The sequence below is a fragment of the Capra hircus genome, chromosome 10 (assembly GCF_001704415.2).
Source record: "Capra hircus breed San Clemente chromosome 10, ASM170441v1, whole genome shotgun sequence".
Taxonomy (NCBI): domain Eukaryota; kingdom Metazoa; phylum Chordata; class Mammalia; order Artiodactyla; family Bovidae; genus Capra; species Capra hircus.
The window spans coordinates 86,668,119-86,693,073 of record NC_030817.1 but is presented as its reverse complement, the minus strand read 5'-3'; the positions used below and the strand labels follow the sequence as shown (position 1 = coordinate 86,693,073).

General features: G+C 42.0%; 1 protein-coding gene across 2 annotated transcripts in view; it reads left to right on the top strand.

Annotated features, from left to right (window-relative positions):
• Positions 1–24,955, top strand: part of MAP2K5 (mitogen-activated protein kinase kinase 5) — a 262,257-nt gene that overhangs the window by 201,922 nt on the left and 35,380 nt on the right. For both annotated transcript variants that reach the window (XM_005685146.3, XM_005685145.3), the window contains 2 exons: positions 11,750–11,811; positions 14,768–14,813. In XM_005685146.3, coding sequence (XP_005685203.1) covers positions 11,750–11,811; positions 14,768–14,813 — 108 coding nt within the window. The remainder of the gene's footprint in view (positions 1–11,749; positions 11,812–14,767; positions 14,814–24,955) is intronic.

Below are 24,955 nucleotides of genomic sequence, written 5' to 3'. Positions count from 1 at the left end.
TTTGGTGAATGAATAATTGGACATAGGGGAGAGTGGGAGGATGGAATCAGAGAAGAAGCATTTGGCATGGGCAGTCAAGGCCTCACTGAGATGGGGCGCACACACATAAGGAGGAGATAATTAGCATTTTGTTCATAGGACAGCACTAAGCACCTCATTCAAAACTCAATTCTGGGCTTACCTGGAGGCTCAGTAGTAAAGAATCCACCTGCCAGTGCAGGAGGCATGGGTTCAATCCCTGACCCAGGAAGATCTCACATGCCTCAGAGCAACTAAGCCCACATGCTGCAGCTACTGAGCCTGTGCCCTAGAGCCCACGAGCCACAGCTCCTGAAACCCACATGGCCGGGAGCCCATGCTCTGCAACAAGAGAGGCCACCGCAGCGAGAGGTCCACACACCACACCTAGAGAGTAGTCCCTGCTTTGTGCAGCTAGAGAAAAACCCGCACAGCATCAAAGACCCAACACAGTCAAAAATAAATAAAATTATTTTTTGAAAAACTATCAATTCCTGTTTCAGACTCAATTATAAGAAATACATCAGCTAAAGTTTTAAGTTCCCAGGCTTTTTTTTTTTTTTTCTGTCTTCCTAGTACTGTATCTATTCATAAGTATTTGTTGAATGAAATTTATGCATAATTATAAGAAGTTACTGCTTTTTTTAAGACTCAGAAAACCAAATCCAAAAAGTAATAGTGTATGATGAGGAGATACTTAGCTAACAAATACAGTCCTTTATCAAAACTCACAAGTCTGGCCTTAACCTTTACGATTTACCAACTGTTTTCCACTGTGTTCCCCAATGTCACATTGCTTTCCCACTACACTGTTTTACAGATGAGGAAACTGAGGGCCAAAGGACACAGCTCTTTTTACTACACTGTAACTGCCCTTGATAGAAGCAAAAAGTGACAGCTGAACATTCTGGCGTCAAAGGGAGAGATTATTTTTCAAAACTGTAAAAGAAGACAACTTAGAAAGCATTGCAGACATGCCCCCAGGACAGAAGTATATTACAACACAGTTCACTTTCACTGTCTATAAGAATGACTCCATGCCTGTAAGAAAGAATTGAATTCTCTTCTGCATATTCTGTTTAAGTTGGCAGGGAGGAGATTGACTCCTTTTAGAAAGATTTATGTATACAAAAGGATTGGCTATTAAACCACTATTACCTTTTAAAAATTCCTTCTTGGAGAATCACTCCTTCTTAGACTAACTGAGGGCTGGTTAATGAGAAGCTGCTGGGGTATGCACATAGGTGCTTTCTGGGAGTGGGGTAAGGGTATGGATGTGTGAACATGGCTGTCTAATAATACCTCCTTGGAATTCAAAAAGTGATATTAACCAGCTCCAGAGGGAATAATATCCATTCATTTTTTGCCCAAGGACCTTCACCATAATTCTGATTTCTGAAGTTAGCCAAGAGTAAAAGGAATACCCCCATCCCTCCTGCTTCCAGCATCCTAGGATGACCTGTTGCTTTCACAGCACGTAAATTGCAGGTAGTTTAAGTGAGACAAAATTCGATGGCCTGAGCTGTCTGACAACCCATGCCTGCCTGGAGCTTCCCACCACAGTGCCTGACACCCTAACCACTGGCTTAAATGGGTGTTGATAATGTGGGATTTCATGTTATTTGTGACTTGTACAACTTAATGACTGGGATGCATCAGAAACTTGGGAAGTTAATACAAGTAGATGCGTAAGAGTCGTGTCCGCCTGCAGTATTGTTAACTAGATCTCTGTCTCAGAGTGTTGGGAATGTATAATTGGGATCCTGAAAACCGATATTCCTCTTTTATGTAAGGCAATCTTTTGAAATCTAATACTTCTTTTGAAAAGTCCAGTATGTTTAAATTAATGCAGTTTGAGTGGTTTGAAGATTGAAGATAGGTTAGCATTAAGGCCATGATTCCTTTAGTAATTACTTTTTCTTTTGGTAATAACTGTTTCTTTAGAAATGACATTAACATTCTACCAAAACACAGCAGTAATCCAAAAGTTAATGTTCTGTTCATTTATAATTATATTTAATTCATATTTATGAGTTGTTGGGAGGAAGGAAAAAGAAGGAAGGAAATTTTTAAAATGTAACAGAAGCAGCAAGTTAAAACCAGAAATTTTCCTGATAATCTGAAGAATATATAGTCATTTAAAGTGGGAAAAAATAATTTTTTAAATACAGCTATATAAAATCAGATTTTATTAGCTACTGCTGAAAAAATATATATTTTTATTATTTCTTAGTGGCACTGAATAAATTCAGTGAATAGATTTTTTTTCACTTCTTTTTTACTAATCAAAATATTAGCATAAACATCCCTATGATCTTGATCTTGGTAAGTCAATTAGATTAGTGTGTTTTTTTTTTAAACAGGGAAAATTCTGCATCTTTAGATAGTCATTGAACAAGTAGCTTTGTGTTGTTTTCTTTGAATTGTCCACGAAGCCTGATGTATTATTAATGAATTAATTTCTTGGTGGTGAAGGCTCGTGAATAGCTTCTGTGAATGGGCAGTTGCCTGGTGGGGCCAGTTTTGGCTGCTGTCATTTAACATGTGTTGCTCTATTGTGAAGTCTTATCCAGCCGTAGGACAGTGCTCGTTTAATCCACCATGATGGGACCTATACACCCCGAGCCCACTTTGGATGCCAGGGTCAGTTACACAGCAGCTCAGGCTGGGGCACTGCTCCGCCTCACTGCCGAGTCGCTGTAATCATTTTGCCTGCCGTTAATTTTCCCTAAACCAGGGGAAACATGTCTGTGAGCTGTACAAATGTTCTCAAAAGAGAATCCAAACTGGTCGGCTGGGGTGTTGCCTCCATTCCAGAACGGAGGCAGCATTCCAGGGAGTGTTAAGCTCCTTCCTTCCTCCTGGAAATGGAAGCGTCTGGGCCCGTGAGATCCCTGATGTTCTGAGGTCCAGAGTAGCAGATGGCGTTATGATTTTCCAAATCCTGATGAACGTTCTAACTGAACTTGTTCATTTCACAGTATGTAGTTCTATTTTTTTCCACTTCCTCTCCCTTCCTCCCTCCCTGTTCCTCTCTTTCTTTGTTCCTCTCATACTGGCTAATTTTAAACGGATTCAGTATCTCCTTTAGCCAGCTTTCAATCCCCTTGTCTCTGTGTTTATTGTATGGAACCAGGTATGGCACTATTTGACATAGAATTCTCAACCTGCGACTCGCCGCTGACCTCACCTTTGAATTGGTTTATAAGAATGTGTAAGCAAATACAGCTGACACTCGTACACCGTGAAGCCACTGGAAGTTCTGTTCTTTCCTGTGTCTGTGGCTGGCAATGCAGGTGGCAAACGGCAGTAATTCGTTTAACTAACAGCTGAGTGAGCGTCCAGGAGGACACACAGTGTGGCGATGGGGACTTTGGATTTCAGCAAGTTCCCTGAGTCTATCTGGATAGCGTTATGGCTTGTTGATTTTTCAGGACACGGACCTGCCAGGTTCTTGCCCTTGAACAGTATGTGGATGTAGTTCAGCTGTTGCAATGTTAACCCTTTACCAATGAAAAAAGGAATAATTCCTCTCATTTAGGAACTGTTAAGGGCTCTTTTTCACTCCTGGATTTTCCTGTTGCATTTTTGTTTAATATAGTTTATGATCTACCTTTAAGACTGCTTTCAATCAGCACTTCTACACATAGAACCTGGTGAAATGGTAGTGTGTATATTAACATTAAAATTTAGGTCTTGGATCAGACATGTGTAAGCTGGACTTTTCCTGAGGAAAAAAAACTAACCTTACCAGTGTATGAAATTCAAACACTATATAGAGACTAGGTAAAACCACAGGTAGGAATTGCTGAATAATTACCTTTAGACTAGCCTGAACAGGAGGCTTCCCACGAGGGTGAGCTCATTTAATGGTTCCTAAAACTCAATCTCGTGGATGTCAATGGTCATGCTTGATTATTTGCACCAGTGTTTTATGAAAAAGCAGTAGAAATGCATTGGGAGGCTACAGGGAGAGTGGTAGGGAACAATAACAGGTTTTACTTTTGTAAATGAAATCCCTTTGGTATGAGACAAGCATGTTTTTTTTCTGCTCTGCCTAAGCCATTGAAAAGGAAGACATGTGAATGTCAGTGTGTCTGTGTGTGTGTGTGTGTGTGTGCCATTCAGATAGGCGCCTCTAAATAATACTGTGAGCTTATGACCAACAAGAGACCTAAAATAAAAAGAGAAAAAAAGATGTTCATTGACTTTGGAAAAGAAGCAGTTGCAAATATGGTTTTAAGAGATTAATCCATTTCAAGTTTTCCACCTACCTATTTTCAAGGAATTTTATGAAACACCAAGATCTTTGCCATATGTTTAGAAAATATCTGAGTAAATGTAAGTCTTTTAAATGACCAAAAAAAAAAGGGATAGTTTTGACATACATGACAAAGTTTATCTTCTGTTTTATCCCAGTACTGAGGAACTGCCAAAACATTTAGGAGAAAATGGGGAGGAGGGTGGGGACTGCATAATCTCAAATTTCAGAGATTCCTTTAGAAATGTTCATTTATATTTTGTGTTTTTTATAAGCCGTCTGGTCGTGATGTTCTCTTGGCTAGTAGCTGGTTCTCCTATGATTTAACAGTTTGCGGGTAAGGTGGATGTTTCAGTGGTGAAAATTCTAGCCTTTTGCCCCTGGTTCCAGGTCCACCTGAGACAAGTTAAATGAGCTGATACTGTCAGCCAGGACCCAGTGGATAGAACTTCACACCCAAATGCCCACATGTGTAATTTGTCACTTCTGGCAACCCAGAGCATGGGGTGACCCGGCGTGGAAATTGAATCATCTTTCACTTTCTCTGCTCAAGTCTTGATGTGGAGTGAGATGAGTAAGACAAGGGCTCCGTGGTCTCCAGCTGAAGAGGGTCAGAGGTTTCCTTTTCTGTTGACGTCCATCTGCAAGCCTTCCTAAACTCAAAGCCTCTTTCTCAGCCCAGCACTGTCCATCATTGCATCCTGCAGATGAGATCAGTTCTATCTGATTGTGAAATCAAAAATAGACTTTAGGGTCAAAACACTCATTGTTCCCTGACAAAATGGCCACATTTTTAAGTAAACTAAGTGTTCTGAACAAGCATTGATTGAATTTGTACAACCCTGGTGTGGAATTCCGATTTACTAATGTATTAGCCAGGCTGAATTACTCTCTGACTGAGCACTTGTCTATCCATTTTCCGCCTCTCTCTCTCTGATGAGATGTGACTGCCTTTCTCCCCGCTGGCTACAGTCGGTTATAGCAGAAACTTACAGATGTGAACATTGAGAACCTTCAAAATATTAAAACTGAGTTAATTTCCCAGAATCTACCATTGGATTGCACTTTGGATGGGTAGATTTTTGGTTTGGAGATGACCTCTGTGGAGATATTTTAAAATATGTTTATTTATTTGGCTGTGCTGAGCCTCAGTTGTAGCATGTGGGATCTAGTTCCCTGACCAGGGATGGAACCTGAACCCCTTGCATTGGGAATGCAGGATCTTGGCCACTGGACTACCAGGGAAGTCTCCTGTAGAGATCTTTAAAGGCGAGGATTCTGTTCTTTCATTTTTGTGTGTACGTCTTCCCCACACCCCACCCCCGCCCAAGCAAACAAGGTTTCTTCCCCAGTCCAGAGCAGATTTGCCCTGTGAATTCTGCCAGTTGTCTCACAAAGATACCACTTTAAGGCAGTGAACAGGGGAGGATCAAAAACCAACTGGTTGACCAACCAACCAGCTGATAAAGCAAAATGTACACAGTCTGATGTGAAGCCATTGGAGTCACAGACACCCTTCCACCTCAGCACTGTGGACAGACATGGAGCAAGCTAGGAGAGCTCTGCCAATTCGTATGAATGCCAGTATGCAGGACCAGAAATTGTTGAGCCAGACCAAAGGAACATGAGGCTTGAATTAGTTTTAAAATGTTAGAGCATAACTGTCAGTTCTGGTCAGACCATAGGTGACTGTCTGATGTTAATTACCTATTGGCTTGATGGCTTGACACCAAGAAGTCTATAAATAGGCTGTTAGAAAGGATGACCATATTTCTCTTAACTTGTCTGGTTTAATGTAATCACAGCACAGCTGACCTCAGAATTCACCAGTGTGGCCAACACTTTGAGATTCTTGAGAATTTGTCCTATCTTCTTTCCGTTTTACTCCCAATAAGTGTAAAATCTTGGTTTGGAGGAATGTCTCTTTTGCACACAAGAAGGGAACATAACACAGATTAAGATGTTCACTGCAGATGGTGACTGCAGCCATGAAATTAAAAGACACTCCTTGGAAGAAAAGTTATGACCAACCGAGATAGCATATTCAAAAGCAGAGACATTACTTTGCCGACTAAGGTCCATCTAGTCAAGGCTATGGTTTTTCCTGTGGTCATGTATGGATGCGAGAGTTGGACTGTGAAGAAAACTGAGCGCCAGAGAATTGATGCTTTTGAACTGTGGTGTTGGAGAAGACTCTTGAGAGTCCCTTGGACTGCAAGGAGATGCAAGCAGTCCATTCTAAAGGAGATCAGTCCTGGGTGTTCTTTGGAAGGAATGATGCTAAAGCTGAAACTCCAGTACTTTGGCCACTTCATGCAAAGAGTTGACTCACTGGAAAAGACTCTGATGCTGGGAAGGATTGGGGGCAGGAGGAGAAGGGGACGACAGAGGATGAGATGGCTGGATGGCATCACCGGCTCGATGGACACGGGTCTGAGTGAACTCCGGGAGTTGGTGATGCACAGGGAGGCCTGGTGTGCTGCGATTCATGCGGTCACAAAGAGACACGACTGAGCGACTGAACTGAACTAAACTGAAGATGTTCAAGGTCCCTTCACCCCTAGGTGCTTCTCTGCCAGTGAGGATGGAAGAAAGTAGACCAAAGATGGTATATTCCAGCCCTCCAGACTCTCCTAGTTTCTTCCCCATCATTCTTAGCAGTGTACATCTTATCTCTCTGAACAACACTAATTCTTCCAGGATGTGGATTAAGTATCAGTCATCTTGCAGTGCCCACCCAAGCACCTTTGATATGATAGAGGGTCAAGAAAATTGTTGAATGAGTGAACCAATAAATAAGTAATGAATGGTTTTATCATTTTTATACAGTATTTTGTGTCTCTGCCTATCAGTGTCTGAATTCACCACCACATCATTGTCAGATTCCATTGTCATCTTTTATTATGAATTAAAGGCAAAACTTAAATCCTCAGGTATGTTTTTAAAGCAAAGGTTCCTCAACCTTTTTTCCAATTGAATAGTTATACCGGGCTTCTCCATTATTCAAAACAGAACTCTACTAAAAACCTGGACCTCAACGAGTTAAAAAAAAAAAAAACAACTCCTTACCTTTTAACTTTTAAAGTTTCTATTTGTACATCATTTTAGAGTCACATGCAGTTATAAGAAATAATGTAAAGACATCCTGTGTATCCTTAACCCAGTTTCCCCCAGTGGTAACGTTTGGGAGTACAGTACAATATCACAACCAGGAAATGGACACTGATATAATCCACTGAGGTTATTCAGATTCTGCCAGTTCTCCATGCACTAGTGTGTGTCTGTGTGTGCACTAGCATGTGTGTGAATATAAATGACACAGATCCTTTGAAGCCAAGAAACATCATGGTTTAAAAAAAACTATGCCTTTGTAATAATGATTTCCTTTTTAAGTAAGTCATTTCAAAAGTGTTTTTCTCATTTGTATTGTCTGTTTGGAGTATCCAACTTACCTGCCTGTTCTCCGTGTAACAAAGTGTAGTTTTTTGGCATACTTACTCTGCAGCTGAACTAGCAGCAGCTGTGATTGGAGTTGGACCTCCTCCCCTGCCCCTCCTCATTGCAGGTCCGCACACATACACACTCTCAGATTTTCTGCTGCTTACCTTTCTTTATGCTTGAGTACCTTGCTGACAAGTGCTAATAACAAAATACCCAGAGAGAGTCCAGCTGAAGTTAGCATACATTAAACATTCTGAACTTGTCCTTTTGCTCATAGATTGTGCATAATTAATAATTAAACAGCTTCTGTTGTAATGGGTTGACCTTCCTGAACCGTTCATTATTCACAAGGCAAAGGCATCACTCAAACTTTCTTCCTGTTGTCCTTCACTGTTCCCTAGCTTGCTGCCTGCTTGTGCTGCAGTTGTTTAGCACGAGGGGCTGGCCAGGCTGTTCACAAAACCTCTGAGACTGGAAGGCTGTACTCCGTGAGGACCAGAATTGCTTACTGAAATGGCCACAGCAGTTTTTAATACAACAGTTGCCTATTCTGTAACAAGATCCAGCTTGTGTCCCTTTAAGCAGGACACTAAAAGTTGGTTTGGGACCAGAATCTCAGGTCATGACTTGTGGTTAAGGTTGTATCCACTATTTTTGTTCCATACCTCCGTGTTTAGAAGTTCAACAGAGAAGTGTCCCGCAGAAGCCCTCATGGTGAGGTGTGGCACCTAAGCTCCTAAAAACAGTGACTTCTGTTAACAATTTAGAGTCTGTTTCAGCCAGTGCTGAGCTGTTGGTGTAACTGCTTCTCTAATTTGTGTTTACATTTTTAGAATGTATTTTTTTCTTCATTTTGCCGGAACTCGTGTTTCACAGAGAACATTTCTGATAAGTAGCAGCAAAAGTAGCAGGACTTTAGAGATGCTCTGAACCCTTGGGCATGGTTCTCTCTTGCTCTAAGGTGGATGACTGCTTGCCCTCCCTGGGGGCCACGGAGACACCGGAGCAGCTTTCCTGTGAGCCTCCCCATCCCCTTTGCACAGATTGGAATTAGATAACAAAGTAGATAGGTTCTTGGAGATTTTTTTTACATCTTGATCTAAACTAACTTCTAATTTTACTTGCTTTTAAGCTTATTTTTAAACAAGAAAGTATACCTGAAAAATCCTTCAGCGTGGTGACTGCTGCCGGGTCTGTCTGTTCCTTTGGGGTGTTAACAGCCTGCATGCTTTTGTGGATTTGGAGGAGGCTCTCCGAGGACTCCCTGCCTCCAGTTTACATGTAGCATTCTTGACACCCACCCACCCAGGCACTAGTCAGTCCTCTGTATCTCAGAAAATTCTCCTCTGAGATACACAGGAGACATGGATTTTAAAATGAAAAGCAGTATCTCGCGTTATGCATGTGAGATTAGAATTTCCCCTGCATCTTTGATGACTGATTCTTTCCAGGCACCACTGCGATGAAAATCCACTCGGTGGTTCTGCAAAGTCGACTTGTGCTGGCATTTTCACAAGTGAAATAAATTATTCATGGGTACCACCCAGTGTTCCTTAGTTTTATATTATGAGGAACGTAACAGGCTACAATATCAGGTCTTAAATAAAATTAACTACCCATGCAAAGATGTCACAGTTCCCTCGTTTTGTTTCTCATCCATGTTAAAATGACATCTTCATCAAGTTGCCTATAGTTCATCAATTTACTCTTGGTATCATACTTTGAAATGAGGCCCACATCAGCATCACGTTTTACACCAGGATCTTTGTAGAAAACCAGTCTAGAATTTTAACCATCTCGGTAAATATTCAGCTACGTTAAGACACTAAGCTTTTATTTTCCTAAACATTCATCTTAAAGCAACTGCTACTCAAATACTTCCAGTACTACCACATCCCAAAAAATTTCAGGAAGGAATGACTTAGGAAAAATTAACCACCTGGTCAGAGTCCATAATCTTCATACCTCAGACTTTGAAGTATCTTTTTGCTAACAGTATTTGAGGCAGTAAAAAGTCACTTCTTGAACTGGGCCTTGTAGAATCTCGCAGATTGGTGATATATATGGCTTTCCTAAAACAGACCGGGCTGAAATTGATATCATGTTTTATTTCTGCTCTTCAAACTGATAGGACTTCCGTGACCGTTTGATAGTTCCTGTAGCGAGGGCTTGTCATGTTGCTGTATGCCTTGTTTCTTTAGAGCAGACCACTCCATCAGCCCCCCATTTTTCACGTCCTCTCTACGTAATGCCTGCATGTAATCCCTTGAACTAGGCAAGATTTTATTTCGCTCCCATTTTCCTTTGTTTTCTTTTCCTCTTGGAAGCCTTTCTCTACGGATGAGAATTTTAACTTTATGATTACTAGCCTACCTCTCCTCTGGATGAACAGTCAATTCAAAGAGGACAGATATGCAAAAACTAAGAAACATTTGGTTCACATTCCTTTTTTTAAAAAAACCTCTTTGGGATTTTTTGGGGGGGGGTACTTTGACCCCCTCAGTTCCTTTTGATTTAATTGTATTTTCCACCAGTTTCCAATTGTTTGAATTGGAAACAAAGCCTTAATAAGAGTTCTAGTTAATTTTCTGTCTTGTAATTACCGATCTCATTTTTCTGATAATTGGCCACAGCAATTATATGTATATTTACTAATCACAGAGGAGGCTGTGCAGTTGTATCTATCTGCCACCATTGATAATGACACGCATATTGCAGAGGTGCTTTTATCATCTTCTTTTTTCCACTACATCAAAGCTATTTCCTCTCGTTCTCAATAATGAATACATGCATGCATTTGACACAGTTGTGTGCTAGAGAAATTGTTTGGCTCCCACCAAATGCTGCATGCTCTGAGTTTCTTGCCTGCAGCGCTAGAAGGTTGTATGTAATGATATATTGCTCATCCAAATGGCCAAAGCACTCCAAAGCACAGTGAGATTAAAATAAGTCATTCCTCTGTTAATTTAAATAGGTGCATGTATCATACTTTGCAGGGCACTTTGTGTGGGGATGTCAGGGAGGAAAAAAGCCGCCGAAAGGTATTTTTAATAGCAAATGAGAATAGATGAGAATAGAGTCATTTGCAGCTGCCTACTTTATGTGGCTCTCTTGTTCCAACTGTAGGTCTAATGAGATGACTGGTAAAGTACTCTGCAGTGTAATTTCATTACACCCTGAGCTGTTACACTATAAACACAGTGGCGCTCTCTGTCATTCTTGGAAAGACTCCTAAATTCTTAAAGCCTTCCTTTGCAAATGGTCATGGGGTTTGCTCCCTGTGTTACATGGTGATTGTGGTTTGTGGCTGTGTCGTTTCCTGCCCTCTTAAGTGACTCCCATCCCCGCCCCAGTTCTGCCAGTGATCAAGGTGGGCGTTTTTCATGGGGTCCTTAATTCACTGGCTTGCTCCTGTGATGAGTTTGCCTAGACTAGCAAATAGGCCAAAATTATTTTTTAGTAAACAGCTCTTCCCCTTTCAAAGCTTTTCTATTAAAATGAAAAAAAAAAAAAACCCAACTCTGACCCACATGACTCAGTTAAAGGCAAGCAGTTAAGAGCAACTGAATATACTAATAAATGTAAATAAAAAGGAAAGTGTAAATAAATAGCAAATCCAGGAAGAGAAACAAAGGTCAACAGAAGAATAATTTCTCAGCTCTTTGTTAATTACACGACCATTTGTGTGTTACTTAAATAATCATTAATTTCTCATTTACACTTTCGTACCTTCTTTCCTACCCCGTGGCTATCATTGTCCTTTTTTCACCTCCCTTCCCTCTTTGCTTTCCTGTTTCTCACCATTATAAAATGTGTGTGGCTTTAAATTTGGCATTTTTACATAAACGTGAAAGAGAGTATAGACAGTTTTTTTTTTAATTGGATGATGCCTTATTTTCCTTTCCACATGCTGGTGAATCCTTGTTATATAGTCATCTTTATTTGTTTCTTTGGGATGAGGGGTGGAGGGTATAAAGAAAGACAAGGAATTGCTGTGACTTTTGATGACTTGTTTTTCCTCCATCCCAGGATTCGCCCGTCCTTCCGGTTGGAGAGTTCTCCGAGCCATTTGTACATTTCATCACTCAGTGGTGAGCCTGTTTGCAAACATGCCATGCCCTCAATGTAAATGATACATGCCATTAGCTCGGCAGCTCCGTGAGACCTTATGGCTCTCCCTGCTTCCTTTTGGAAACGGGAGGGACTTCAGGGGCCTTGGGCAGATGGGGCAGCAAAGCTGAAGGAATTGTTTAAATTATGTGAACGTTATTTACACACAGGGTCGTAAACGTACTTTAGAGGGTTTTGCCTGTTTTAATAAACTTCTGAGAATAGGCTACTTCTTTGAGCACAGATACTGTTGCTATTCAGCTGTTTTGTTTTGTTTAAGAAGAACACAGTTTTATAGCCCCTGTGGCACAGACATGTGAAGCTCATTTTTATTAACGAGACCTCAAGTTACCCATAAAAATGCCTGTCACTTAGTGGAGGCAGAATAGTTTATTAATTCATCGGATTTTCGGTAAATAACTTTTATCTTTGGTTGTATTTTAGACAAAATACTGGTGTCCCATTTCAGTGAATTTTGATGTTAGAGAGGCTATGAAAACGTGGTTCCATTAGGCCCACTTTAACCTTTGTAAGTACTGAAAACCACAGGATTTAGATCAAAGGGGGCACAGAATCTCTGAGTCTCTAGGCAACCCCTTGTCATTTTACATCTGAGGAAACAGGTGTAAGGGTTCTTTTCCAGCCGTCTGCCTTTTTCATCCCCATGGAATGAAGTTTTCTTCTATTACCCCTTTCACATCACCCCTCTCCCCTACTGGGACGCACCCCTGTGGCCCTGGAAGGCCCAGTTCCCCAGCTGCCACCCTTCTGCCTGCTCCGTCACCCTGACATGGAGAGGGAGGGAGAGGGAGAAGGTAACTGGGAGCATAGAGATGACTGCCCCAAAGCAGGAGACACGACTGATCGACTGATCGGAAGCTGCTCTGCACGTTCTGGAACTCCTTCCTCACTGCCTTTACTTCTCTTTCCCTCCTTCCTAAAGTCCTCATTTCATCACGCCTTCAGAATCACATCCACTAGTGGAAGACGAGCCCTTCATTCCTGTGGTGCCGCAAGAGGTGCACTCAGGAGTCCTTGCTAACCCGCATGGTTGAACACTCTCCCCTCCCCCTCCCACCGTGAGTCATCTGGCGATGATGCTCAAGTGAAACCAAGAAATATTCCTTAATATAAATGTCAAGCTTTATCACCTGTTTGACTAAGTGTAATATGTTACCTGTTAATAAAAATGTCTCATGTAGTTTATATTCCATAGAAAAAAATATGTGGGGAAGAGATTTTTAACCCCAACTTCTAAAATTTTTATCAGTGCTATATCTGTTTATTTAAAATACTTGTATAATATTCCGTAGCTTGTAAAAACTAATTTCATTCTGCAAACATTTTATTTTCAAAACAAGCCATGTTGTTAAAAAGCATACATATTGGTCAAACACTGGAATCCTAAGCTCATTAATACTAGAACCATTATCTAGAAATATGTATTAGTCTTTATTTTCTTTATGTGGAATTCCTAGTAATAGAAGCACATGATGGAAATGTCCCATTTTGAAGTGTACACATTGGAAAACAAACCGTGCAATTCCTGAGCTTCCTGGAGCGCTGGGTTTGGGCATCACCTGCTCAGAGATGTTAGGTTTCTGCCCTGACCACCCTGCTTTTCTCGCTGTGTGGTCTGGGACCAACCTGGCGGTGGGGCCCATTCTGAGCAGATAGGGCCTTGCCTGCCTTCTGTCCAAAAAAATTGATCAGCTGTTATATTAAAGTTTTATGGAGACAGAGGGAGGGATAACCTGTGTTGAAATTTCCACAGATGTCAAGCCGAAACAGAAATGATAGTGGGTAATAGCCTTGTTTTCCCAAGAGATACAGCTACTTTGGAATGTCAGATTAGGAGTGTTACCAAATCCACTGGTGAGACAGCTTGAATTACTTGCTAATGGATGCAGTATTTGAGAGGTGCATATGCTTATTTATAGGGAAGGCAAATGTCCTCGGTGTCATTAACAGTTCGTAACTATGGTACTTATTTACCAAATGATCATTAGATCTCTACTTTAAAAAAAAAATGCTGTCAGCAAATGCAGAGATTGTATGTTTGTTTGTTTTTTCTTGCTTGTTTGAGGTTCACTCATATGAGGAAAAAATGTCTGATTTTCCAGGTGACAGAAGCAGCAATCTCTTTTCATGACTTCATCCCACAGATACTCTGAGTTTAGTATGAATTGGCCATCAGTAGGCAGCTTACCCATGGCTACCTCAGTCCCCCGAGTAGATGCTTCATCACCTGGCTAAGTGCATGTTGCAGCTACTAATTATGCCTGTTGTATGTCAGATGAAGTATTTTGCAAGAGGAATGTGATTCTTTAAGCAAACTTAACTTCCCCACAGCTGTTTAATGAATTATCAACTTGCAGAGAACCCAAAATAAATGAAAGACAAGATAATGTAATAACCCATTTATAATTTTGTAGCATTATCTAGATGCCTGACCTCTTTTATATATGACTTGTTGTTCAGAGTAGTAATGAAGGAATGAGATGTTTTCTCATTTGACCTGATTGTCACATTTCTTTTATTATTGTCTTATCCCAGTTACCAAAAAAGAAGTATATTATTCCCCAAATTTATTTGAAATGATTGATAACCAAGTCAGGAAGAGAACATTGCTGCTCTTTTTCATAATTCGTTTCAAAAGTAGAATTAGGATAAATTTAAATTGATTATTTATCTGTATTATAAGAGTAACTCCAAAAAAAAAAAGAAAAACCTTTGTATTTTTGATTAATGAGCTTCCCCCCAAACCTGATTATCTGAAGGCCAAAATAAACAAACAAGAATACATGCTAACGCTTTGGCCAAGAATTGAACGTGGTAAATTTTGAAAACCTTCAAATTCCAGAGCAGATAGCCAGTGGTGGGAATTATTGCACAGATTTACAAGTGATATAGATAATGTGAGTTTTTCTCTTACAGCATGCGAAAGCAGCCGAAAGAAAGGCCGGCACCTGAGGAACTGATGGTAAGTAGATGTTTTTTAGATACAGATTTAAAGTATCCACAGGCTCCAGAAAGCCAGTATAATTTATTTCATTTGGGTGGGTGCTCTTGAAGCTCACATCCTCAGATAGTAGTTTTCACTTTTTAAAAACCCATCACCATTTTGAAGCTTCATGCAGAATCCTGTGCCTTTGCCTCACACTCAAGGGTCACAAGTTAATCTAGGTTACTCCTTGTCCTTATTTGCTATTACAGCTTCTCAGAATTCAGAGGCTTGGTAACAGAAAAGATAGTCAGCATATTAAGTTTTTAGTGCAATCCTAGAGGAAATTCTGAATGTGGCGTGGCGTCCTCTTGGATTCATGTAGAATGAAATTAGATTGGCTGTAAAAGATCAAGTTAATGTGAATCTTTAGTCTTTCCTCAGAAAGAGGCAACTGTAAGGCTGCAAGTGCTGTGTTCTCAGCTCCAAGGCCGCTTTCTTTGATTACAAATGACAGTTTTTAGTCAAGCAGGGAGAGGAACAGAGTCATTCCCTAACAAATTCCCAAATGGTCATTTATTTAGTGCAGATTGTTGGTTTGACAATGCACAAGCTGTTAGAATAACGTTAGCATCGAGCATTGGTAAATAATAATTATAGTCTACTCTTTCTCATGTTTTGCATACCATTCCTTGTCTCTAGATTATTGCAGTCAGGGTGAATTTTGATCAGTTTTCTTTCACCACTTTAAATAATAAGCATTTTATGATATCAATTCAAAGGGTTTTAGCCTTTGTATTTCATCCTTGTAAATACTCTAAACACCCAAACTTCTGTGTAATACAGTTTTCATCCCCAAATATAATATAACAGTATGTTTCCCTTTTACATCATATGTGCTTTCCAGGAAGGTAGTTTTCTTCTTCATGTTACCCCTGGAGCAAAACCTCAGTTTTCAGGGTAGTTTCAAGTTAAAGTTCACCCCTAAAACCCTTGCAATTTATAACTGTGCAGGTTGCATGTCTAGAATAAACTCATCTTTTTTTTTCTTTCTTTTTTTTTTTTTTGATGGGGAGGTCTCATGGTTGGGAAATTCATGCAGTTAGTCACATTTGAGGAAACTTGGAACAGGTTCTAGAGATGGAGACCCATTTACCTTGTACATTATCATGCTATGGCTGGATAGCTCAGCTATTAAAACAAAGGAATAGGGTTTCATAAAACAGATATATATTTGTAAACGCATGTTTCAATGCTGCAGTGAGTTGGCCACTTATAAATAAAACATCTACAGATCGTACATACACTCATAAATGCATCCGGATGTCTGTGTTGGTGGGGAACACCACTCCAGGGTGGCAAGTCGTAAAGACAAGGCTGAAGGGCGCGTCCTGTCATTGCCTTGGAAGCAAGCATACGTGGCTGGCTGTGTGTGTGCAGAGAGACAAGGGAGACATATTCCGATATATCTCTTTACAACTATACACCCTGCTGTGTGCTGTCCCACATTTTTAATTAATAAATATCAATAAATCAATAAGATACAATGAAAAATTTAGTCACAGGAAGCACCATCCTATACTTAATTTAACATTATTTCTGGTACTGCTCACAGTTCGATTTGAGTGAGCTTATTCCCCTAGGTGTAGCAGTAGTGAGGCACACCCTGCCTTAGTACAGCCTCAGTGAGGGGACAGGAACAAAGAAGTGTGTGTGACGCTTCTGCGGTCAAGGGGGTTGAGCCCAAATATTGGACCCCCTAGGGGATAAGAAAGAAAGAGGGCTGTTCCTGGCTTGAGGAACCTGAGTCACATCCTAGGGACCCCCTTAAAGGAGCCAGTCTCTCTCTTCCTTCCAGCATATTAATGGCTTTAATTTTTCCTTTTCTCTCTCCGTCTACAACCTATTTGACGGTGCTCCCATCTGGAAGCTGAGAGCATTCTCTGGAATGCATGAACTGTAGAGCCCATTTGTCACTGTGGGTGGGGGCCTGCCTTTCACAGAAAGAGCAGTTTATCTCCCAAGCCCGATGACTCCAGCCAGCAGGATACCAACCTGGTCTGCACAGCTTGGGCCACATCGGCTGTGAAGGCTGCAGGATTGCTGAGATTTCCCTGTGGGCCTGCATTTTCTAGATCAAAGGGAGAACATCAGAGGTGAAGTTGGACAGAAATAGCGAAAGTTACAGGCTCGTCAAGAAACCCTTACATGAACTTGAGTGTGTCCCTGACAAAGTCTCAGCCTTAGTAAACGAGAATGTAGGGAGAGGGGTGCCGAATCACCCACACCTCTGGGCCTGGGCTGTGCATGTGGCGAGTGCTCAGGTGGTTTTTGTCGTTTTATTTGGGGCAGTCGCCTTACATACGAGAATACTTGAGTCTTAAAAATCATCATCTTTGCAGTTTTTGACCATGTCATTCTTAAAAGATGAAATGTAAAACTCAGGTTTAGGCTCTAGAGTGTTAGGACTCATTTAGCCGTTTAGCTATTTAATTCTCTCTGCTTTGCATGGTTATTCCTAAGATGGCTACAGTTTTTCTGTTCTAAGTGGAAATGTCTTAAAATTGGGCTAAGAAATTCCCTTGATGTTCACATTTCGGGGAGGCCAGCCAGGATCTGCAGGAACTGGTACTGTTTTCTGGCACATAGCCCTTAAACTACATAAAGAGTTAACTCAGAATTCTCATCATTGGCATCCACATCAGCTTGAGAGATCTCAGAAGCAGGCAGACAACTGAATTCGGTAGATTCACACAGATTATGCGCAGAGTCCTGTGCTAGACTCAGCAGAAGATACAAGGGTACGCCTCACACATACAGTGTTGCAGAGGGTAAGGCACCTGTGCAAGTAACTAGAATAAACTAACTACTGAAAAAAATTGCAGAAGTCTGTGGGGATCCACAGAAATGGCGAAAAGCTATATGGAGAAGGTAGCATTTGAAAAGGGGGTTGAATTGAATTTTAATAGAGAGTTTGCAAGGAGTCATTCCAGGCAGAGGAAACGATGGGCAAAGCATGAGTGTGTCGAGTCCCCAGACCTTTTCAGAGCAATGTGAAACCTCCAGTGCTGCTGGAACAGAAATCCCACTGACACTGGCCTCTTGGAGTCACAGACCCACAAAGGTTGGGTTCAGATAGGCAATGTATTTCCCACATGCTGGGCAATCTGTTAAGAAATTCCACTTCTAGTAGAAGGAACCCTAGTATCCAGGTCTGAAAACTTTGACTTGACATAGAAGCGGCCACCCAGCCATCAGTACCTTTTTCTTGAGTAAATTCTCCTGAGTGGACTCCTGCTCACTTATAGGGAAGTCCTTCATCTTTGGGGAAGGTCTTCCCTCTCCTCAGTGCCTTCAGAGTTATGTCCTGAGTAACTCTTCAAGTTATTGTTTAACGCTAATTATTGCAAACTTTAAGCAAAGGAAAATCAGCCATGCAGGCAGTGAGGAACATTCAGACAGATAGGAACCCCACACACACACACACTCTTTCTGCTCCTCTGATGATGATTCCATAATTAATCCAATTTTAAGTCACCCTGATATAAAGCACAGAAAAGACTGTGCTGCCCCAGCTCTGTGACTGAAGGCCAACAAACTCAGCAAACTAAGTTTCCACACTGCAGAAACTCTGAGGAAGTGGCAGACAGTGTTCGGAGGCTTCCAACAAAATGTTCCAGCTTCTGTGGGGAAAGGGCAGCCTCTGCCAGGTGGAAAGCGTTGATGGGATTGCAGCAAGAGAGGAGAGGATGGTGACGTGCAGGCGGTGGGGAAGGTTTCCCAGTTTCAACCATCAGATTGAGGGAAGCAAAGTATTAAGGATCCTACCCCTGCGTTCAGGGAGAGAGACGACCTGAGATGGAGGCATGGAGATGAAGAGGTGCATGGCTGGCTTGGCTATTCAGATTGTATGTTTACATATTTTTAAGTAAAAGGCACATGGTGAGCAACCTTTCTGTATAGACCATTTGTATAAACCACAGAGAATTCGTTCTGAGGAATTAATCTTCCTTCCAGGTCCCTTTATAGTAAAGGTCAGGCTGATTTAGCAGAGAAGCCTCCCTTCCCTGGTCAGCAGCTCCCCAGTCCCTCCCCACTCTCTGTGTCCTCATCTGAGAATGAAAGGGGTGGACTAGACAAGCAGTGCTTGACCTAGGGTCAGTGACTTCCGGAAGTCTGTTAGAGCCCCTGAAATTACTCCAAGATCATATATGCTTGTGGGGATATGCGTATTTTTTTAAAGAGAAATTCATGGCTGTCATCAGTTTTTCAAAGGGGGACCGTGACCCTAAGTGATTGTTCAGCTCCTCACTTCCTTCCCACTGTGATCACAGGAGCTCTGTGGCCAGGACCAGGCGAGCTGCTCCAGAGGGGGGGCCTTCATTTGGAGGGTGAAATGCTTGCTGGCATGGGGGAGGGAAGGAAAGGGATGGGCCCTCCCTGTGGGACTCGGCCGGCCGGGCTTCCCACCAGCTGTCAGGCGGCCCTTTAACCTCTCAGCCTATCTTGAATGTGGGCCTTGACTCAAGCCAGAACGGTGTGGGCCATGGGCACCTCTGCAGTTACAATTTAGGTTCAGAGCGCTATAGATCCTTCTATGCATTTAGAGTGTTTCCAGAAGCTTTCCGTGTCTAAGCTCTATTTAATGGAATCTATGCATAGTAAGTAATCAGGTCAGAAGAAGCCGCCTCCCGGTTTGAGATCAATCGCTGGCTAATACTTTATCTAGGCCACTTTATTATCTCATGCTGATCCGATTGCCATCCTCCTCCTCCTTTGTACCATGCGCTTCGGCTGTGGTACAAGTACGTATCGCATACATATTAAAAACATATACCCATTCTATCTGTATGTAAATGTGTGAGGCACAGCTGGATATTGCAGGGGAGTTTGATTTACTAATAGTTATTATCTGTTCTAGCTGTTCAGTGGCAGAGAGAATTTCAGAGAAACAAGCTGGCGCAGAAATTGTCTTTACGCCGTTACTATACTGCTTTAGTAATTGTTTAAAAACATGGGTTTTCTCCTCAGGTTCCCATAATCATGCCTGGTACTTTGTGCATTTCCTGGTACATTCCAGAGCAGGGCATCCTCATTCAGCATTTCCTCAGGTTTGGTTTTCTACTCAGGCACCTGAGAAGAAACACAGAGTGCAGTTTGCAATTGAAATTTGACATTTTGCTTAGAAAGCAAGTAAATAGCGGGGCTGCAAACCCCAGAGAAGCAAGTATGGGTCTTTCGGGAGGAGTGTCAGTTATAATCAAAATAGTGCTTTTAGAAAGATTTTTTTTTCCCCCCTTCATCTGAATTCCAGCAGCTGCAAACTTGAAGGCATCTCATTTCTCAGAAAAGGCTTTATGTACTGGAGGTGGTATTGTTTGGGGGCTAATAAACACCAAACTGTTCCAGAAAAAATCTGTTTAAACATTTAATTATTTGCAAAGACATGTTAACTTGTATAACTCCTCTAAATTACATTGTCACTGGTAGCTTTTCTGCTTATCCAAAACCTGATTATAATTACATTTTCAGATAGGCTGGTGCGTTGTTCTCTAAGCAAATCCAGGTATGCGATAAATTGGGCAGGGTCCCTTTTAAAAATCAGAAAAACCATCATGTTAGGATTTTTATCTCCAGCACTCAAATTCCAGTGTGACTTCTGGGTTCAGACCAAATGGCTTTATTATGGGACTCAAACCCACAGAATGCACTGGACGGTTAAGGAGATGATTGTAGTCAGGCTGTTGCAATAGGGAGAATGTTTCTTAGTGAGGAGTGTCTCGAAGCAAAGGGAGGGAGCCCAGGTTATGGAGGCAAGTGAACCAGGGAGTTAGCCACCAGCTTTACGGAAGGATGGACAAGGGTCTTATCTCTGTGAGAACAGCTGGTCTTTGGAGCTAACCCAGGAGTAGGGAGATGCCTCACTTGTTACTGCTTTCTGGGAGCCTAGGACTCAGATAAAATTCAGCATTATCACCATATTCTACTAACTGGACCAAAGATGAAGTTCCGCTTTATTTTGGTCCAGTGCTTCCTGAGTCCCTAAGCACAAAAATGAGGAAAGGCACATTTCCACACACATAGCCCCTTGCCCAGTGCTCATGGACCATGTGCTTATAATCTAAGCTTTTGAAGCTACTAGTGATGGTTTAATAAGCGATCTGAACTTGGTGGTAGTTTACTCCCTTTAGCTAGTTTGCTGCATCACATGGGCCATGTATTAAAAATAGACCGTTAGGGCCAGACTTATATGTGTGTCTAGCCACCAGTTCTTGCAGACACCATTTTTGCTTTTGGTTTTTCTTTGGGAAGTGCACATCAGCTCATTGGCCAAGACACTCCAGATTTGCAGAGGGAAACTGGATAATATTGAAACTTCAACTAAATATTTTCTCCGAGCACAAAAGATATCACAGAAGCCTGGGGGCTCCACATAGGGTCCATTTGACAACCACGTAATGAATTTTTTATTATTATTATTTTCAAGTTGTAAAGGCCATTAAAATCATCTGTTTTGTGTCTGCTTATAAGTAGGAAGGCACTAGTAAGAAGTTGATTTTAGTTTTTAATTGCACATAATTACAACGGCAGAATCACTGTCTGGATGCTTGAGATCACACTGAATCAGACAGCTTTAATTTGAATTTTTGATGACATGTTAGCACTTCAGCGAGAACAGAGAGATTATAACCCCAGAAAGTAAGCTTTGTTTTTTCATGGATGTGCCTGCTTAATCTTTTCACCAGACTTTAGCAGATAAATGCACGTGTATACGTGTGAATGTATTTGTATATATGCACATAGCCAGAGATACACAGATAGATAAAGATCTGTCATTCCTTGATCATAGTGATCTGACAGTTTTAATTTCCCTGTTAAGGGTAACTTTTCTCCTCCATCAGTCAAGTCCGATCTCTTAATATGGTGATGATGTGCCTGTTTAAGACTGCGATTTTTGAACTCCTGCCTGCGAGTCTTCTTTCTTATTTTACTGAGCTGACTGCCATCTTCCCAGCATCATTTCAGGGACCAGTGTGGCTGCAAAGCCCTGGCCACAGGAACAGTTTGATTGCCTCGGATGCAGTGAAGTGCAGCAGTGGGGCCGCTTCAGTGTCCTGCCACATTCACCCAGGCTGAGCTGGGTCTTCTGAATGGATTATGCATTTGCTCCTCCTTGGAGGTTGCTCAGTTCACAGGGCATTTCTGTTATTTGGGTGGTGGCCTCAGCCTAGAATGCCCTCCTCTCCACTGTCCTGAAACTTCTCCCTCCTCCTCCCTGCAGCTTTCCCCACTCCCCTGTTTCCCAGTACTTGCTCCCTTCTCGGAATCCCTCACCACTTACTGTCTCTGACTTGAAACAGCACTTCACCACATAAAATATATATTCGTGGTAGATTCACAGCTTGGTCCATGTGGTACAGGGGTTCCTAACTCATCAGAATCATCTGAGTGGGTTTTAAAAGAAACTGCCCAGATCCCAACCCAAGTCAGAGAATCTCTGGCGTTTGGACCAGGGAGCAGGTCCTGGGGGCTCTTTTTGTTGCTGCTGCTTTTAAAAACTGTCCAAGTGAAACTCACTGGTTTGACACCATTTTTTTCTCCTTACAACTAGATTGTGAGTTCCTTGAAAGAAGAGCCTGATCTTTAATGCAGTTCCTAGCCTAGTCGTATGTGGCTATCCTTCAGGCGTGTTCTCTGTTCTGACTAAAAGGAGAGAAAGCACTGTTGATTATTCTTTACATGTGCCACTGATTCTAATTCATTGTGATAAAACACTGTGTTAGACATAAAGACAAATGTGACGTCGTGTGCCCTGTTGTCTAGGAACTCAGAGTGAAGTTGGGGAAACTCACCCAAGAGCAAGCCATCCTGGGCTCTGATATCCAGGATGTGTTAGGATGGCCACACTAGAACTACATGGTCTGATCAGAGATTCTTGTTTGACTTTCTGCTATGAAAGGTCATGTGGGAAAATCATTTGGTGCCAAAATAATAGAATTTCTGGGATATCATATTGTTTGCTTGGATACCATTCTCAGCTTTTAACGACCAGTACAGCCAGACCAATCAGAGCATGCACCAGGGCTCTGCTGTCCACCCTGGAAGGACAGGAAGAGCAAGAAAGTGTGAAGCAGCCTTGTTCAGAGCACCTGTGATCTTTGGCGTGTGTTCTGACCACTTGAGAATTCACCTTTGACAGTTCGTTCCAAGTCAAAAGGTCATTAGAGAGTCAAGACTTAGAGGAGACCACCTGGCCAGCGCCATCTTTTTTGGGTTAGATTGATGGCAGGGGGCCCCAAGGTCTCCTATCTATCACCATGTCAGATGTGGGCCACCCTGCCCCCCAGTCCTTGGGAATAATAGATTAGGCTGAAAACTCCAGAGTCGTTCAGCCACTTGTGGGGGGAATATAAAACAGTCCTGAAGCCCAGTCTCTGTGACGGGCATCGCTACTGAGAGCAGCACACTTGTTTCCCTGTAGTCAGTCAGCTCAGTCAGTTCATCACTCAGGCGTGTCCGACTCTCTGCAACCCCATGAACCGCAGCACGCCAGGCCTCCCTGTCCATCCCCAACTCCCAGAGTTTACGCAAACTCATGTCCATCAAGTTGGTGATGCCATCCAGCCATCTCATCCTCTGTCGTCCCCTTCTCCTCCTGCCCCCAATCCCTCCCAGCATCAGAGTCTTTTCCAATGAGTCAACTCTTTGCATCAGGTGGCCAAAGTATTGGAGTTTCAGCCTCAGCATCAGTCCTTCCAGTGAACACCCAGGGCTGATCTCCTTTAGGATGGACTGGTTGGATCTCCTTACAGTCCAAGAGACTCTCAAGAGTCTTCTCCAGCACCACAGTTCAAAAGCATCAATTCTTCAGCACTCAGCTTTCTTCACAGTCTAACTCTCACATCCATACATGACCACTGGAAAAACCATAACTTTGACTAGATGGACCTTTGTTGGCAAAGTAATGTCTCTGCTTTTGAATATGCTATCTAGGTTGGTCATAACTTTTCTTCCAAGGAGTAAGCGTCTTTTAATTTCATGGCTGCAGTCACCATCTGCAGTGATTTTGGAGCCAAAAAAATAAAGTCTGCCACTGTTTCCACTGTTTCCCCATTGATTCCTGGAAGTACATGTTCTCCTGTAAGTACACTCCAATAAGGGCTTCCCTGGTGGCTCAGTGGTAAAGAACCCACCAGCCAATGCAGGAGACACACGTTTGATCCCTGGGTCGGGGAGATCTTCTGGAGGAGGAATTCGCAACCCACTCCAGTATTCTGGCCTGGGAAATCCCATGGACAGAGAAGCCTGGTGGACTACAGTCCATGGGGTTGCAAAAAGTTGGGTACAACTTAGCAACCAAACAACAACATCAACAGCACTCCAATAAATCGATGCAATACTTATCAATAATGAATGAATCTAGCCAGGAATTTCAAGGGCTGGAAAGTTATTAGAAGCCACCTATTTATAGTTGTAACCAGCTGGATTTGTTTAATGGGTTGTTTGCTTTTTAATTTGTAGCAGTTTCAAGACAGACCTTGGGGGACCAGGAGCTGTGTGATTTCAGTGAGGCCTTCTGTAGACAGCTATTTGGGGGGTCAGATCTGCCTGCAGATAACTTGAAGTTCACTTAGCCGTTTAAGAGACTGCAGAAAGGCAGCGGAGACATTTGGGCCTTCTGTCCTCTATTTAATTTTCAAGATTAGAATTAAACATTAGGCCATGGTCTACCAAGAGACATTTGCCGGAGCATGGACTAGTTTCTTTCCAGTATCCTGGTTTACTGTTTCTCCGCTCTCTTAAATATAAATGGTCACTGATTCTGAAGTAGGAGAATAAGTTACCATTCGTTTATTCATGCAAAGGTTCCCTCAACACAAATAAAAATGGAATTTTCAAATGTAACCCGATTAACTCTTTTAATTGTATACCAATAGCCTGTGTGTGTCGCAGCGCCCTCAGACTGCTTCTGAATGACCCTCATCTCTTTCTAAACTTGGGGGTGGGGGAGGGGGTTCAGTGAATAGGAGGACTTTCTCATTGTGGGACTGATGTGGAGTTGACAAAAATTTGTATACACAGGGTACATTTTTCCACTTAAGAGGGCTGTGCTGAGACATTTTTAATTGGATTTTCATGGTGATTGACAGCATTTGATTATGACAGTAACTTTATTTGGC